General features: G+C 31.1%; 1 protein-coding gene across 1 annotated transcript; it reads left to right on the top strand.

Annotated features, from left to right (window-relative positions):
* On the top strand, positions 8,718–15,667 carry LOC109717541 (the record flags this gene model as incomplete). The annotated part of the gene is made up of 10 exons (XM_020243385.1): positions 8,718–8,888; positions 9,004–9,120; positions 9,205–9,305; positions 10,566–10,637; positions 10,777–10,858; positions 10,971–11,051; positions 12,829–12,867; positions 13,802–13,867; positions 14,327–14,473; positions 15,042–15,667. Coding segments are annotated over 10 exons (1,056 nt in total), but the record flags the coding sequence as incomplete, so codon positions are not given.

The following is a 19,965-nucleotide window of genomic DNA, read 5'->3' on the forward strand; positions in this document are numbered from 1 at the left end:
CCCGTTTTCTCCCCTTTTTTTTTAAAGACAGTGAATCATTTCCTGCTTTCTGCTATTTCTTTTAAAGACGGTGAATCGTCCCCGCTTTCTCCCATTTCTTTTAAAGGCGGTGAATCGTTCACTGTCTTTCACTTATTTATTGTTTCTTTCTATATCTCATATATAATCTTAACAACTACATAAAAATTTTAACAAATCACATATAATCTTAACAACCAATTTATCCATATAATTTTATATAATTTTAACAGTCTGAAAATTATAATAATCTATCCATACAATCATAATAATCAAATAAAAATTTTAATGATCCACATATAATCCTAAAAACCTCACTTTTTTCTATTTCATATATAATCCGCTTATAATTTTACTGAATGCGGTGAACGATTCACCGTCATTAAAAAAAAAGGGAGAAAGCAGGAAATGATTTACCGCCTTTAAAAGAAATGGGAGAAAGCGGAAAACGATTCACCGTCTTTAAAAAAATGGGAGAAAGCGGAAAACAATTCACCACCTTTCAAGAAATGGGAGAAAACGAGGAATAATTTACCGCCTTTAAAAAAAATTCTGACATGGCACCAACGTGGTGAAAAAAGGGTTAATTTTTCAAATAAAATTTTGACAGGGTCATTTTGCAAATTTTAAATTTTCACAGAGTTATTTTATAAAAATGTCTAATTTTTAACCTATTTTTTTGGGATATCCTATATATATATTTCTACATATATATGTAAATATTGTACCACTTGCATTCTAGAATTTACAAAATTAAAAAATAAAAATAAAAAGAAAGAAACGGGTTCATAAGAGTGGTAGGGAGATAGTGACTTTTGAATGAAATTAATGTAAATTTTTATCCTACTCAAGGAATGTACAGATACGAGCACCCACACAAATTCATGGACTAAAAAATAAAGCTCAATCAAACTTTATTGTAATGTACTTCAGAATTAACTCTTTATATTTTAATTTTTTATAATGGCAACTATTAAGAAATACAAGATATATAATGGCAATATAGAAAGACATTCACTTGATGTATATGTTCGAGGCTAAGCACCGTCTAACACAACTCTGATTAGATCATGTTTAATAGTATTAATCGATGATTGATGAACCATCATTGAAGATGACATAAAAGTGGTAACACTTGATACACCTCAAAGCATTTGTTGGCGGAAAAAAGTACACAGCTAACTTGTCTGTCTTTTGATGTTCCTACGATTGAATTCTGAATTTGGCTACATCTCATATGCTGATCGGAGAGGAAACTGTTCAACTGGGTTCTTACTTTTATAGTTTCTGAATTTGAACACTGCATAAGCATGACGGTAGCGATTTCTACGAAATAATTATACTTTATTTCAAAGATCATTTCATATTTCATATTCTTCGACTCTGCCTATTTGAAATAATTTTAAATAGAAACTTCAGACTTGCTTTCTCGGACCTTGCCGAAGCACTTGGCCGTTGGCGCACTTCACCCAAGCAAAAGTCTTTTCGCTAAAAATTAAGTTTGCTCAAAATAGCCTTCAGTGTAATTTTTTTTTCCCATCGAAGTACGAATCCTATGCCGAAGCCGTATTCACTGTATCGCTTTTTCGGATTCATTCTCGGATTCGTGTCAAATTTGGATATCGAAAATGTTCTAACTCAACTCATATTACAATATATAATAAATATTAAGGTTATGTTTGGTTGGGGGATAAAGGTGGAATAAAAAATTTATTTCATCTTTATCCTTCAAATACAAATAAAAAATGGTGGGAACACTAATTCTCTCCTTAACGGGTTATTGCAGAATAGCCCGTTAAGGAGTGGAAACTAGTATTCCCACCTCAAGGTGGAACAAGCTGGGATAACCCAGCTTGTTCCACCCGTGAAGAGAGAGAGAGAGGAGGAGTGTGAGTGTGAGTGAGTGAGAGAATTTTTAAATTATTATAAAATTTAAATTTCGTAAGTTTAAAAATTAAAATTTATAATTTTTAAAATCACAAAATTTAAATTTTAAAAATTAAATTGTTTAATTTTAAATTTTAAAATTTTTTTATTTAGAATTTGATATTTTGTATTTTTAAATTAAAATTTCATCTTAAATTTAAAGTTTAAAATTTAAAATTTTAATTTTTTAAAATTATAAATTTGAGATTTTAAAACTTTAAAATTTAATTTTGATTTTAAAAATTTAAAAGTTTATATTTTAAATTTTAAAATATAAATATAANTGATTTTTAAAATTTAAAAGTTTATATTTTAAATTTTAAAATATAAATATAAAATATAAAAATTCTAATTCTAATATTAAAAAAAAATAATATTGTTATTTTTTATTTATAACTACCCACTTTAATTTTTATTCCATCTTATCTAACTAAACGCTATTTTTTTTTATTTTGAGTAATAACCTAATTTTCATCCAAACACAAAATTGATCTAATCCCCGCTTATACCTCAATTTATACCTATCCCCGGAATACTCACTTTTTGCTTATCCTCGAACCAAACGACACCTTATGCGAGAATAGCATACTAAAGTTTTCCTTGAAGTGCTCTTTACAATAAATTCAGAAATTTACGTCTCTTTTTCTTTGTATCTGCTTGTATATAAAACTATTGATAAATAAATTTAGAGTTAATTTCTTTAATACCTTGTAAAAGATTATAATTTTATAGATGCTCCACCAAATTTGAAAACATCATTAGTGTCCTTATATGAGTCTGGCTGAGATGCTATTGATAGCACGAAGTATTTGGTACTATCAAATTTTTCACCGTTAGATTTAACCCTTTGATTACTTTCACCCGTTAGATTATATTATTAAATCAATAACTCACTCAACCCTATAGAACCCATATTATTCTAACGGTACATTTTTTCATCCAAGAGTCGAAGACCTAATAGCATTAATAGTTTGTGCTATTGATAGTATTCCAGTATAGTTCGTCCTTATATATATATATATATATATATATATATATATATATAGTCCGGCTTGGATACTATCGATAGTACCAAGCGTTTGATACTATCAAATTTTTTACCGTAGATTTAACCCTTTGACTATTTTTATCCGTTAGATTATACTATTAAACCAATAATTCACTCAACCCTAGGGAACCCATATTATCCTAACCGTATATTTTTTTTATTCAAGGGCCGAAAACCTAATAGTATCAATAACTTGGTACTATTGATAGTATTCTAGCCTCTATATATATATATATATATATATAAAGGTTTATGATTCAGGCTTAGAAAGAATGGGGTTTAGAGGAGTATTGGTAGTAATTTGATGTGCTTAAAAGGGATATTAGTAATAGTTTTGAATAATTGGAGAGGTTTTTATAATATTTTAAATTTTAGAAGGGTATTTTAAATATTTTGAAGTTTTAGAGGGGTAGATTTGGAATTGCCCCAAGAATTTATGTTGTGCCAGACCAACGGGCATTGCCGGAAAAACAAAAGAAAAGGCAAAAAAAAAAAACAAAAAACAACTTGTCTATATACTTTTCCTGAGTGACACGTGGAGGGAGCCTGTCCATGAGCCTGTCCAGATGACAAGCCCATACATGAGGTTGTTGTTAATGGACACAGATATCTGAAATTTTATTCGTACATAAATAAAATAAATTTATTGATACTAAACAAATGTGGTTTCGAATGTGAGTATAAAAAATAAAGAGACAATTGCTTATATAACTTTGAAAGTTCTAGATTTTCTGATTTATCTCTTTTAGAAGACTAATATTGAAAATACCTTTTTTACGTTCCAACCTATTTCTAATATACCCTTAGAGTTAAAATCTGTTAATAAACTCTAATATCTCTGTGAAATTACTATTTTGCCCTTTCAAATATATCATTCTATCATCACCGACTTTTTTTATTTGCCCTTAAGTTAGGGGCACAAAAAGTATTTTATTTTTTGATCTTTTCAAGTATACCCTTCTATCATCACCAATATTTCTTATTTACTTTTAAGTTTAGGGCAAAAATGATATTTTAATTTTTTTTAACTGTGATAGATATTTAACTCACGTTTAACCAAAGTTAACTTAACGAGTGTTAACTGCAGGGGTATTTTAGAATAACGGAGGAACACATGAGAGGTATATTAGAAAGAAAAAAAAAGTAGGAATAAATGAGATATTTTTGAAGTTTTGAGGAATATATAGGTAATTATCCCAAAAATAAAAGTATGATGGATTTGAATTTGAATATGGATTTTGTTTGAACCCAATCCGAACTCAAGATAATTTGAATTGAGTTTATATTTATAATATATATGAATGTTTGAAGTTATGTTTAAACTTGCATTATAAAATTTTTGATTTTAAATTAATATTATTTTGAAATATAGTAAAGAGAAATAATTATTTCGGATTTGATTTATTTCGAATTTTTGGCCGAATATGGTTTTGCATATAAATTTTTCAAAATCCTTCGGATTCAGATTCATATCCAGATTTCGAGTTCAGGTTCGGGTTTTAAAAAACCCACCCCAATTTCAACCACTTGACATTCCTAGTCCTATTACATTAGAAAAGTACTATGTGTACATTGGAATGCAAACTGAGCCAATCCAGGACGGAAGGGTTCTCCCTCTCCCACTCTGTTTCTTGTCGATTGGGAGCAAATTCGGATCGGATTAATTTTAATCATATCTTTGGCATTCACTTACCGTTTTATTCAGAGCAGATCGGGATAGGTGCGAGTTTTTAACGAATTTTTTGCGGATCTGGTCAAATCATAGAAAGAAAGGGTCTCTTGTCTCCTAGTGTATTTACTGAAAGGATCGTGGTAGATTCGAGGCGTGTTGCATTTTTTTATAGATTTTTTAAATTTCTTCTTACCACCGGTTCAAGATGGATCGGGTTGGGAGCTCCACCAACTCATATCCATTTGCATCCCTATTGCACACTCTACAAACAAAGCATAAATTTTGCACCTATTCATATAAGAATTATAACCTTTTTCTATAAAATTTTAATATTAAAAAAATTAAGAAAATTATTGAAAAAATATTAGTTTTTGGATGAGTAAAATATAAGATTTCTACTTATAGGTCTACAAACAGCATTGCTCGTAGCTCATTATATTATCAGCAATGTTATGTCTACATATATATAACATAAGTGTAAGATTTACGTATTCTTTCAAAGACCTTATTCTTTCTTTTTAAGAAAATACTATCTGTACATCTAATATTAGGGACGCAAACAGGGCAGATTCAAAGGGCGGAAGGGGTCTCCTACCTCCTACCCCATTCGGAGGGTTTAGACTTTAGAGTGGGGTATATTTTTCGGGTGCGTCTGATATGCTTATGGAAGCACGGAGCGTTCCGTGCTTCCACTTTGTTTTCGATGTTCGGACTTTCGAATCGACGATCGGCTCCGTTAGACTTGATCTAGAGTATTTGAAGTATTTAGAAAAATAAATTTTGCGATTTTTCGATATCATTTGCCTAGTGATCGAAGTGGCTCAAAATCAACGGCTGAAAATAAAAATCTTACGAAATATGATGATATGACATTAAAATTTTAGATCAAAGTTATTGATCTTATTTTATATGGTATAAAGAATTTTCTATCAAAATTTCATACGATTTGGATATTTCTACACCGTTAAACTTGCAACCGGCTCACCACGGCCATTAAAATTATTGATTTTGAGCCCCTTCGATCACTAGGCAAATGATATCGAAAAATCACAAAATTTATTTTCTAGGTACTTCAAATACTCTAGATCAACTCTAACGGAGCCGATCGTCGATTCGAAAGCCCGAACATCGAAAACAAAGTGGAAGCACGAAGGGCTCCGTGCTTCCATAAACATACCGGCTTACTTATATTTTTCTATATTTTTTGTTCCCACTTACTATTCCATTCAGAGCGGATCGGGGCAAGAGGTCCACCAACTCGGATCCATTTGTATTTCTATCGTATACGTGCTTATATTTTACACTTTTGCATCTGGAGATTTATAAAACTCTCTTAAAATTTTTAGGAAAAAAATTTTAATAAGACTAACAAAAAGTTTCTTACCATAAAAAGCCGACGGCATAAATTTTGCACGAATATTATAGATATACAGGTAGCATTGCTTCTTTTATATATACTAAAAAAATTTATTTTTTTTTTGTGAATCCTAAAATAGAAAATGTATAAGATTTATACTCACATTTGTGTATATATAGTATTTTGCATTACAAAATATAGAAATATCTCTAAATTTGAATTCAAATACTCTTTTTTTTAAAAAAAATTAATCTATTTTGGGCACTCTTTGTTCCGAGCACTACCAAGAAGTTACTTTATTGCTGTAAATAAATGAACTCCTCAGTCCTCACACAAGTAACTGAAATTAATGAAAACGGTTAATTACACCATTATCCCCGACCTTTTTAGAATTTGCTTATTTGAGTCTCAATCTTTTATACTTGAAATTGAGCCCCTAATGCTTATTCATTATTTCCATAATTAAGTTTTCACTGAAAAAAAAAAAATACTGTTAATTCTAACCAAAAAAAAAAAAACTGCATCATGTCTTAAAAATTTAATTAAAATGATATCGGAGTAATTATTTTGTCTTTGATCTTAACCTTGGGCGACTAGTTATTTTAATCCTTAATGTTTTGAATTTTATAATTAAATATTTAATATTTATTAGTTGTTTTCTTTAATTTTAGCGAACTTAGCCGGTAACAAAATTTGGTACTGAAAATTATAAGATGCGTTATTATCAATGTTACAATTTTTGTTTGAACTTGTATATGTTAAGGATCCTATTGCAAAAACTAGAAAGGTAGGGACCAAAATGAAAGATATGGAAAAGGTTAGAGAACACCTGGCTATGTGTTCAACCCTTAATCAAATAATTAAATAATCAATTAACTAAAGCCAAAGCAGTAAAAGCTTCCTATGCATAGAAGTGCTTTCCCTTTTCTTTAAGCTTATTTTATGGTATAAGGGAAAAATGTACAGAGACCCCTAACCTTTTTCTCTGTTGAAAATAGGTGTTTGAAGATTCAATGTTGGTAATAAAATCCTTAAACTTTATCAGATAATTCAATATGCCTATTTTCTTAATTGAAATTACTAATTATACAGCTGTTTCGATTACATGTCATGTACATAATTTTCTGATTTCAAAATATAAAGAAATCTTTTTTTGTTCACTTCTAATCTCGACAACTAAGTATAAGGATTGGAAATTGAAATGATCTTTATCTTCTATTTTTATTTTTTTATATATGAAAATAGTAATATATTTTTTTTGATGTGTTAAAATAGAATAAGACGTGCAAGACATATGATTGAAAGGGTTACATAATTAGTAATTTTAACTAAAGATAGAGATACTTATTGAGCAATTTGATAAAATTTAGAAGTCTATCTACTAAAATTAAAAATTTAGACAATTGTTTGTGGACGATCTATTTGATATAGTTTGGTGGAAAACTATTTATCAAATTATTGTTTTTTTTTTTTTTTTTTTTTTTTTAAAGAAAGCCATCCTTTACTTAGTCCTTATTTTTCAGATAAAAAAATTAAAAACAAAAATGAGACCTTTTTTTATGAATTCAGATTTTTTTTTTCCAAAAACTATTTTTTCATAAGTAAACAAATGAAACAAAAAATTCAGCTAAAAAACTATTTTCTCAGATTTTTTTTTTCTCAAAAACCAAATACGGCCAACAGTTGAAGAAAGTCTACTATGCAGCAGTCACACCACATCATCTATATTCAATCAACCACATGTCTCTTTTAGAAAAAAAAAATATAAGAAAAATAAATTATAATGAGATAGGATTTTAAAAATATAATTTGATTAGTTAAAATATTACACTAATAATATAACTGTCACGTTCTAAACTTTTTTCTACAGTTGAGGAGTTTTAACATATTTTTTCCTAACATAATATTATAACAGTAAAAAATACTATAATAAATAAAGGTCAATTTCATATACGTCCTTACAAACAAAACGAATTATAAATATATCATCACAAAGTTCACCTTTCATATATTGTCTCTACAAAGGTCCTAATATTTTCAAATATATCTCTCTGATTTATTACTGTTAAAATACTATTTATTTTATAAATAAAATGATCTTTTTACCGTCACAAATATGTACCTCTAAAAGTCCCAATTATTAATTAAAGATGAATAAAAAGGTCAATTCATCTCATTAACTAATCAAAGTTAAGTATTTTACCTATGATTAACTAATTTTTTCTAACATATCTTAACAGTAGGGACATATTTAAAAATATTAGAATATTTATACGAACAATATATAAAGATTAAACCTTGTAGGGATATATTTGTAATTTATTATATTTATAGGGACGTGTATAAAATTAATGCTAAATAATATTATATTATCCCTTATTAAAATAACCAACCCCAACAACGAAGCGTCATCCTCACCTCACTCCCCCACCACCAACGCTCTCCGAATGCCAACAACAACACCAACAGAAGAAAACAAGCATTCTTTCCATTGCGTCAGCAACAACGAGGACGAGGCGGAGGCGGCGGCGACACCAGAAGTCGTGGACGTTTCCGGAACTCGTCGCCGACTTCCCCGCTTAAATACGCCTTCAATGCTTCGCGAAACCGAACCATGTTGCCGACTTCTTCTTCTTCTTCTTCCTCTCCCCCACCCCCTCCTCCTCCTCTCTTTTCCCTTCCTCTCGAGGCTATAAATAGACGCGCTCGCGCTCTCCGACGATGTCGTCGTCGTCGAAGAAGCTCCTCCCCCACCGTCCCCGTCCTCCGCTTCTTCCTCCGCGGAGTGGACGAACCCTAAGATCGCGTTCCTCTTCCTCGCGCGCTCGAACCTCCCGCTCGACTTCGTGTGGCACGCCTTCTTCCGGGTAGGCTTTGAATTTTTTTTATTTTTGATTCGATTTTTTGATCTCGGATTCGGGGGGTTTGTGTCGTGCGGGATCGGATTTTCTGATGGTTGTGGTGCGATGAGGTGTTCGATAGAATGCCGAGGTGGGGAATTACTCGATATATGTCCACTCGGAGCCGGGGTTCGTGCTCGATCGCTCCACGACGCGGTCGGCGTTCTTCTACGATCGGCAGCTGAAGGAGAGCGTTAAGGTATATCGCCTATGAAAATCCTGATATTGTTGATAGATCATAGATGAGTTTGGGATGTGGTGTTTTGATTGCTGTGTGTTGTAGGTGTCATGGGGAGAGTCTACTATGATTGAGGCGGAGCGGCGGCTTCTTGCGACCGCGCTTCAGGATCCGGCGAACCAGCGATTTGCTTTGATCTCTGATAGGTACTCAACCACATAAAGTTGTTGTTATGGAAAAAGATTTGGCTTTTTTTGTTGTTGTTATTTGTGGCTCTGGGAAGTCATTTATTTATTTATTTTTCATATCTCTGTTTAGCAAGTTAATTTTATTAGTTATGAATTGTTGAGAAACAGAGTAAAGTATAGAATTGTGTGATTTCGATCTTCCTTGGCTATCTACTGTAGAAAAGTTTGTTTCATAATGGTTGAAATTTCTGGAAGGTTGAATTGTCATTGCCCTCAGATACTGTTTTTTTTTTTCGGTATTATTTTTATCGGTTTGTTTTGTCTTAAGGATTTCAAATCGCTACAATTACTTTGTCTTTGATTTGTCAACTGATCCATAATAGGATTGAGAGATTTGCTTGAAGCATATCTGGATCCACAATAAATTTTTAAAATTTTTTGAGAAGTCTTGTTGTGTACTGGTGATTGAAATCTGCCACGGGAATAAACTACTGCCATTAGATTATGGTGAGAGAGGTTAATAGATTTTGTCTCTAAGTTTCAAGTTTAAAAGGCGATGTGTTTGCTAACTGCACTCAAGGATGTCATTTTCTGGTGCATCATGGAGATCTATGTTGGTTATCTTATCGTTATAGTTTGTGATTTGATGTTCAGCTAGCTTAGTTGGTATATGATGGTTGAAGGGTCTCAAAAGTCAACCACTCTACTGCATCCAAAAGGAAGAGAGAATTTGGAGGAATTGTCATCCCTTGCTGTAGGACGAGGAGGTGACAAGGCATCAAGAACGACCTCCTTTGGCTTAAGGGAGGTCGTCCGGTAGTCAAAAGTAGGTCAATCTGAGTCTACAGCCATTAATTGTGCTGAGTTTGAACATATAGTGATTGGAATTTTAGTTAATTATTGTTAGTAGTTATACGACTTATTTCTAGGTACTGGATTTAGTTTGTTCTAGATAAACAGATGATGAGGTCTGGATATATTGAGAGCCAAATTTATTCATCCCTTCTCATGGGCATCTATAGAACTTTGTCATTTTACCAATCTAACTCCATGTTTGTCAATCATATCATATGTCGTGACGTTCTTCTATACTGTACAGTTTCCCTTTGTAAAGTTACATATGCTGAGGATACGGTGTACTTTTTTTCTTTAGTTGATGATGCTTACCTTTTCTAGCCATTCATACCTTTGTCGTGATGTTCGAGTTGTTGGATTCTTTATGTACTACCTATTCAAATAATCAAATCCACGTCCTGATAATGTCATTGCTTACTGCAGCTGTGTTCCTCTTTACAACTTCAGCTATGTGTATAACTACTTGATGTCTTCTTCAAAAAGTTTTGTGGATAGGTATGTAATGGCAAAGGGTTAGTGTAGTAATTTGGAAAGCTTGTTCTTCTGATGTCAATTGGTTTCTTTAACTATTCAAATTATAGATTGTATTGACTAAAATTGTCTCTTTTAACTTACAACAATTTACTTTTTCCAGTTTTCTTGACAAAAAGGAAGGACGTTACAATCCTAAAATGTCTCCTGCTATTCCAAAAGAGAAATGGAGGAAAGGATCTCAGGTCTTAATTTCTCTTCACTTTCATTTCTTAAACAGTTTCAACTTAGTTATTATTAGACATATATTTTTGTTGGAAAAATTTGTTGTGATGGCAATTATACTTTTTATTTCAGTGGATCGCTTTAGTTAGAAAGCATGCGGAGGTCATAGTTGCTGACAATGCTGTCTATCCTATATTCAAACGGCATTGCAAGGTAATTCAACAACTTCTCTGATACATACATACAATATTTGCACTTTATGAAAATTTTGAATATTTTCCCCAAGCACAGTTGTAGCTTCCATTGAGCAGTGTAATACCAAAAGTTGAGCTTCAAGTTTCTGATGACAGAAATTAAAAGATATGTGTTCGACATTTATTTCTCCTCCTCTCTGTTTCTTACCTTGTAAAGTCCCAATTCCTCTTTTTAAGATGGTCTGCATATTTTAGGGGGAAGCACATGCATATATTGGGTTTGGGTTCTCATTTCAGGAACAAATAGCCAAGTAGTTACTTCGATGAAACAAACTTTAAATGAAATTGCTTAATATCCTCTTCTATATATAGCCATTCACCATCCTATTTTCTCCTCATTGCTGCACGTGGGACAAATTGGCCCTTCTAGTCCTAGCGTCCTCCACTAGAACATCCATACTTCTCAATCTCTTTTCTAGTACACATTTATTAAGAATTGTGATGGGATGGCAATGTAGCATAAGTGCCATTGCCTTGGTGTTTGATTGGCCCCATTGGATTGAGGTTAACATGTGGGATGCACAATCAACTAGCCCCACATGGTAGGGTCTTGGAGTTAGATAACATATGCATGTCAAAACTAGCCTACTAGTACGGTACATTAATCTTGATAAAGTGGGCCTTAAACCACACAGTCACAAAACTTTTAGCTGAAGTTAGTAACACTAAAACGATATTCCTCTCTCTCTCTCTCTGTGTGATATATATATATATATATATATATATATATATATATATATATATATATATATATATATAGAGTCCGGTTGGGATACTATCGATAGTACCAAGAGTTTGGTGCTCTCGAGTGTTTCGCCATTAGATTTAACCCTTTCACTATTTTCACCTGTTAGATTATACTATTAAACAAATAACTTACTCAACCCTAGGGGACCCACATCATCCTAACCGTACATTTTTTCATCCAAGGGCCGAAAACCTAATAGCACCAATAGTTTGGTGCTATTGATAGTGTTTCAGCCTAGTTCTATATGTATATGTATATGTATATGTATATGTATATGTATTTATATATCACACAGAGAGAGATAGAGAGAGGAATCATTTTAGTGTTACTAACTTCGGCTACCAAGTTTTCCGCCGTTAGATCTACCGCTTTGACCATTTCGACCCGTTAGACATACTATTCAACCAACTGCTCACTCAACCCTAGGGGATTACTATCATTCTAACCACACATCCCTTCATCCAAGGGCTGAAAACCTAATAGCACCAATGACTTGGTGCTATTAATAGTATAGTAGTCTACTATATATATATATATATATATTTATATTTATATTTATATATGTATATATGTGTGTATATGTGTATATATGTATATATATGTATATGTGTATATGTATATATATGTGTGTGTGTGTGTGTGTGTGTGTGTGTGTGTAGCCTTTCCACATTACCTGGTATGGGGCTAATTAATGTCACGCAAATTGGGGTTAAAATTTTATAATGAGCTTTTTGTAGCAGAAGCCTTAGGACTGGTTGGATGACCTTCATCCAAATTATATCTATATAACCGTTCACCTTTCCATGAGGCACAAATTGGGACAAAAATTTTATAAAGTAGCTTCTTGTACTAGATACCTTAGATTGTGTTGGATGCCCTTTATGCGATTTGCACTTTCATCTCACCACCAAATCGACTAACACTTCTATTTAGTGTGAATTTCTGAACTGGTTTGCTAAAAACATCATTCCTCGTCTATTTGTTGCAGCGACGACTTGGATTGGACGTTGGTCGAAAGAATGCTCCAGTAAGTTGATATGTTTATTTTTATTATTACTTTTCTACTTTTGATTAGCCTGCTGAAGTGTCCTCATATAATTAGCTTTTCTTCATAGTTGGAGAAAACAATAGCTATTTTTCGTACAAACAGATAATATTATAGAATATTTTGGTGGACTCTGAAAGTCCTTTCTCGATGGCATTAATACGAATAGCATGTTCTTCATACCAGATGAATAGTTGATTCACCTTGACATCAGGAAGGCCTATGGAGTTGCACACAGATGAAAATTTGAAATGCGAATTGTCTTGTATTGCAAATGCTGATTAGACGGTTGTAAGATAAAGAGTTTTAAGCATGCTGTTCATGTAACAAAGACACAAGGCGCATACACATCTCAGCATGCTTACATCTCAAGTTATGTGCTGATAGGGAAAAAGCTATGCATGCACATGTAAGGTCAGAAGCTAAGTCTTCTTCGTATGCTCCTTTGTAGGTTTTGTAATTGGAGTCAGAAAGCTACATGTGCACACTATTTGTGGTTACATTTGGACAGTAGGATTCTTATTGCTCTCTTTTACTGATTGGAGTTGCCATTACTCGCTTCTTCCAGTTGCTACTGAAATTTAAATATGGACGCAGATGGGCAATTTTGGACATCATTGTTCAATTAATCATTGATTTTTTGTCTCATAATTGGTAACTTTCTCAGTATGTCAATTGCTGTATGGATTACTTTTACAATTTCATTATTCATATTAATCTGTAATTTTCATATGAATTCATGATTCATAAACCTCCCTGATGATATTAGTATGCTTTTTAACTATTCTTTTCTATAGTTTAAGGTGGTTTTACTATTCTTTTCTATAGTATGAATTCATGTTTTTTACTATTTTTGGAATGGAGCTTTTGTTATATCTTAGAATCCTTATCAATTGTTGGTTCAATTCTTTTGCAGAAATCAGCTGCCAAAAAGGAACACAACTGTATTCCAGACGAACACTACGTTCAGACATTACTATCTGTAAGCCTTGATAATTCTTCATTTCATCCTTTTTGCTTTTTAGTGCCTACTTGGCCTAGAGGGAGCTTCTGCAATATTGCTGTTTGAGTAGAGCCGCTTGAAGAAGCACCAACTTCCTTTTCATTTAAATCTTGTTTACAGTTTTCTAGTGCTGTAGAAGTAACACCAAATTGGAGTTTCTATTTTTGGAGCCCAAAAGCTCATTCTAGCTTTTCATTATGACAAAAAGCTCTTGATAATTGTTTGCCGCATACCTTTTTTTGGAATCTTATTCTTTCTAAAGTAGAATGTTGTTTCAGAAACCAGCCCAAAGAGGCACTGAAACCTTGATGTTCATCCATGATGTTATAATTTAATTATTCCAGATAGTCAGGTTCATGACAAGAACAGTCCATGTGAAAGCATGAAAGAAAAGATTTTTTCCCCCCCCTTATCTCATCAGCATTTTATCGTTTCCAGATGAATGAGCTTGAACATGAAATAGAAAGACGAACTCTAACCTATACGTTATGGAACCAATCTTCGAATCATATGGATAAGAAAACTTGGCATCCAATGACATTTGAGTATGCTGATGCAAGCCCTCAACACATTAAGGAAATAAAGGTAAAAAATTCTATGTTCCATGTTTTTTGAATCTTTGATATTATAATATTGCTCTCTTCTTCGTGTATTTTGCTAGTAAATGCATGAATATGTTGATTCGAAGCTGCATACAATTTGGAATATTTATGGCAATGCTGTCAGCGTGTTTGCATTTATGCCGAAGATGACATGTCCTGTATAGAAGGGTATATTTATAGTTATCTTTTGATATTATGGACTTTAATGTGGTCACTTAAAAGTCATCTATCATTCTATCTTGCAACTTATATTGTATTTGGCAACCTAACTCGGACTATCGGCAACTAAGCCACCAAGATGTGTTGCACTGAATGTTCTTTGTATGTTTCTGACATTGAAGCAACTACTAGGCATGTGTGTGACCTCTTTTTTTTTTTTTTTTTTTTAAATTCGTTTGCAGCATGATTAGAATGTTAAAACAATTGCAAACCATGTATACTATGACACAGAGTACGAAACCGTGTGATAGCTGGGACGCCGCATTCTTCCCTTACATCCTGTCAGACTGTTGATTCCTTTTCACCTCATGAGTATTTTCTTAATTTTTCAGAGCATCAACCATGTCTACTACAACACGGAATACAGGACAGAATGGTGCCAATGCAACGCGACACTGGTTCCCTGCTTCTTGTTTGCACGGAAGTTCTCCCGCGGTGCAGCTATGCGGGTATTGAGCGAGGGAATTGTCGGCCCCTTTGATGCCTCCGCTTTACTAATCAACTCTTCATAACAACCATCGAATGCAATATTTCATATACCCGCTTTATACACTGTGGGACACTTTCAATCGGGAATCATCTCTACGCCGATGGCATATCCGATGCACGGCGCGAGGATACATAGCGGCAAATATATGGTAAAGATATGGTATTTAACCAACACTAAATACAAATACTGAGAGTACTGTTGGCCTATTTTTCTTTAGCTATCTAATAGTGAAGTAAACATATAGAGATATACTCAACCATCATAACAAGGTGAGAAGCTCTTTTTGTGTTTTTAACTCCCATGCTCATCTCTAGTATTAAGATAAAAGGGTTAAAAAGAGTAAATTTTGTAATTGACCAGCTTACCCATATTTTTTTCATTTTCCTATAGGATGAAAAGAGAACCTGACTTTCTATTTTAACTGCTTATGTATCATAATAAGATTCTTATGTATCATACTTAGTACTCTCTCTCTCTCTCCCTTATGTATCATACTTAGTACTCTCTCTCTCCCACTCTCTCTCTCTCTCTCTCTCTCACACACACACACAAACACACACACACACACACACACAAAACTGTTCCTTGTTCTTTATTTTCTTTTAAATTATTGTTTAGACATATTTGCCTTTTATGTTTTCAATCAAGAGTCTCTTGGGTTGGTCTTGAACGGCGTTGACCAGTAGATGCCTAATATTAGCATATGATATTAGTGTGTGCCATGAGTTAAGTGCTCATCGGTATGGGCTGTATCTATCGTATTGTATCGTATCAATAAGATATCGACGTAATATAGTTTTTAAAGTAATAAGTAATTTTCTCAATAAAGTTTGTTGGAAGTGTGATTTACTCCGATACCAAATTGTTGGAAGAAGAGGAAACTTATCAACAAAGGTTTAAAAAAATTGATAAAAATATATGATAAACAGTTGGAATACTTTATTGCTGCAGAAAATAAATATTTTATGTTATTTTTTGTCGGTACACATAAATTTTTTATGATCTGCATGTATTGGCACGGTCTGGTGTATATCATGCCATACTGCGTACACGCCATACTGCGCTGTAAGTTTTTAGTACGATTTCGTGTCATGATATTTAAATTTTTGGGTGTGTGCTTGTACTCTAATTCTGACCAAACCAGTGACTTTAATTATTGGCTGGATTGGTTCAATGGATTATTGGCTTGACTTACTCGGCTAGGGGAGAATTTTTCGTTGCCACTAGCTGGAAATTTTTTTTATAAATGATCTTACTAATTTTACAATTATAAAAAGCCTTATAAAAATAGTTTTAGAAAAATAATTATAAAAATAGAACTTTAATATGCTATATTAAATTTTGTAAAAATAAATAATATAAGCGATGAATGAATTAGTATCCGTGTATTTAACGGACTTTTTTACAAAATAACCATCTAAAATTTTATAATTTGCAAAATAACCTTATCAAATTTGTATTTGATAAATTAACTCTCAAAACGCGGTGAATCATTCACCGCATTCTGAAAGTATCTAAGTTTTTTTAAAGGTGGTGAATCATTCACCGTCTTCTTCATAATTTTTTGGGAAAGAAAAAAAATAAGATTGTTAAAATTGTACGTAGATTATACGAAAAATAAAAAAAATGAGATTGTTAGGATTGTATGTGGAATATTAGAATTTTTGTTTGATTGTTAGAATTGTATAAATAGATTATTAAAATTTTTTTGATTGTTAGGATTATATGGATATATTATTGGGATTTTCAAATTGTTAAAATTATATGTGATGTTTGATTATTACGATTGTAATAGATTATTAGGATCTTTTTGATTGTTAGGATTATATGGATAGATTTTAAAATTTTCAAGTTGTTAAAATTATATGTGATTTGTTGAAATATTTATGTGGTTGTTAGGATTATAGAAAAAAATAATAAACAGGTGAAAGGCGGTGAATGATTCACCGCTTTTCTGAGAATTAGACTCTTTATGGAAGTGGTGAATCATTCACCGTTTTTAAGAAATTAGTTTTTTAAATATAATTTTGACAGAATTATTTCGCAAATAATAAAATTTTAAAAGGTTATTTTATAAGAAAGTCCGTATTTAAATGTGAGGAATCATTCACCGCTTTTATAATATCTTTTAAAACTAACAAAATTATTTCAAAGACGGTGAACCGTTGACCATCTTTATTATTTTTTCTTTTGATCGTATGTCCTTTTTTAAAAGCGGTGAAACATTCACCGCTTTCATAAGTTATCAATAATTTGACGAATGCAGTGAATCATTCACCGCTTTTATATATTTTTTTTCTCCTCATCATGCTGGCACCCACATAAATTTTGATGGGTCTAATTTTAGAATAAAAATTTTGAAGAAGTCTAGTGCTCTAAAATCTCCCGTAAGTGCTAAAAATATTCATGTATTAGTTTAAAAATTGTGAAAAAAACGTTACTAAGATGCATAATTGAATAAACAATTAACTGTTTTTTCTAATGTTAGTGAATGTAGGAAAATATATATATATATATAAAAACACTAAAGCACCATCCAAGTGATACTTGTAAAAATATTCTAGCCCTACTATATATATATATATATATATATATAAAAGCACGTATATTCAAATTTGGGTCTGTCGACAGACCCATATTTCGGCGGGAAAATTAGCGCCCATTTTCCTCTTTCCGTACAAAAAAAATTTTAAATATAAGAATAAAAATAGAAACCCTAATGCATACGTATGTTCTCTATAACCGATTACTTATATTTTTCTATTTTATTTTAAAATATCTTTTTTAGGTATTATCTATTTAATTTTAAAAGTAAGTTTTCTATAACAGATTACGGGTGTGAAAATCCTATAAAAGATATTTTTCAATTTATTTTTAAAAATATCTTTTTTAAATATTTTTGGTATGAAAATCCTATAAAAAATAACGGATTTATTTTTTCTTTATATTAATTTTTCGAATTCAAATATCTTTTTTTAAGATAACATATTTAATTTTTCTATTTAATTCCAAAATATATTTTACATAAATTTCTGCCAAAGTAATAATATAAATTTAAAAATATTATATAATTTGAATAAATATATTTACAAATATTTATTGATTTAAAATAATAAAATAATTGTTACGATGCACGTTCACTACAACTCCACTATAATATATATATATAGGGAAACTATTGCTTTGCCAGTGTCTTAAGTTAGTAGTGTTCGGTTGGCTTGACCAAAAGAGTTTTTCTTAAAATTAGTAATTTCATTAGATGGAATAAACAGTTTTGTAATATAAAACCTTCTAAATTTACCGAATTGAAGAAAAATATAATTAAATTTAGTATTGAGCTGGAATTTTTTTTGTTCTAATTTTATGAAAAACTAGGATTTAATTTTTCTAAATTTTTTATCCGAAAAATAAAAACTGTTAAAAAGATTTTTTTTCTTAAATTAAAAATATTATTTTTGTTAAATTTTTTTGGAAAATAAATTTTCATGTTTTTTTTTCCGGGAATCAAATACTGGGAAAAAAAAATTAAAGAAAAAATATGGAAAAAAATAAAAAATTCAAGCCTATTAATGGAAAAAAAACCGGTGGCATAAATGGCGCAGAGGAGGATACAGAGAAAAAAGAAATGAAGTGTTGGAAAAATTGTTTATATTCGTTGAACCATCTCTGCCACGTCATTATAGACCGCGCGATAAGTGTCAACGGGATTCTAGCTATTTTTTAAAATTTTAAAGTTAAAATCTAATTTTTCATATATGCTATGTAATATTTGAAAGTCTTACACATAAACACGTACGTAGTTAATTGGATTCTAATTTAGATGTTACGGACACTGACACGGAATATGAGACACAACAGGACTTAGACATCGCAACTGGACAACTTTCAAAAAATTAGAACATGGACAAGAAATTAAGACCGCTAATAAAATATAATATTATTAATATAATAATATATTTTTATTATATATAAAATATTAATTTTGATAAAGTATTATTATATTTCTCGTACGAATGAAATTAATAAAATTTTTATTGATAGTTCATATATTTTAAATTTTATATTTATCATACATAATTTATTTATATTACAAAAAAAAAATCATAGGCATTAATCGAAAAGTTAAAATATTTTTTTTATCGTACATTACATATGCATAGAAAAAATAAAATAAAAATAGATATATATATATATTTTAGTTGTATGCACTGTGGATCGACATTAAACGAGCGTCTGAGAAGTGTCCACGTCAGACATGTGTCCGACACGGACACACGCGTGTCCGACACGAACACGCAAGGTTTATAGAAGTGTCCATTATACGTAGATTCTAATTTTAAATATTAATTATCAAAGATGAAAGCGTGTAAAACTTATCCTAACAATCATCCATTTGGATTGGACTATTATGCTAATTTTTTGAATCAATTAATGACTTTTTAATTTTTATATTTGAATGCATTGTTTATCATTACGGATTTAGTTTAGATATTTTATATAATTTGCGTAACTATAAAATTATTAAAATAAATAATTAGTTTAAATTTTGTATCTAAAAGTCTACCAAATCACTTAAACAAATTGGAAGATTGAATAGCAAACCTAAAATTTTAAAAGTTTGAGCAATCGAATTAAAATGGTTTATAGTTCTAGTAAATTTTAAGGCTATTTGGTTTCAAGAAAAAATATGAAAAATAATTTTCTGAAAAAGAAGTTCTTGACTGAAAACTTTTTTCGCAATTTTTTATCTATTTGGTTAAAAAAAA

Source organism: Ananas comosus, linkage group 11 (genome assembly GCF_001540865.1).
Source record: "Ananas comosus cultivar F153 linkage group 11, ASM154086v1, whole genome shotgun sequence".
NCBI classification, from domain to species: domain Eukaryota; kingdom Viridiplantae; phylum Streptophyta; class Magnoliopsida; order Poales; family Bromeliaceae; genus Ananas; species Ananas comosus.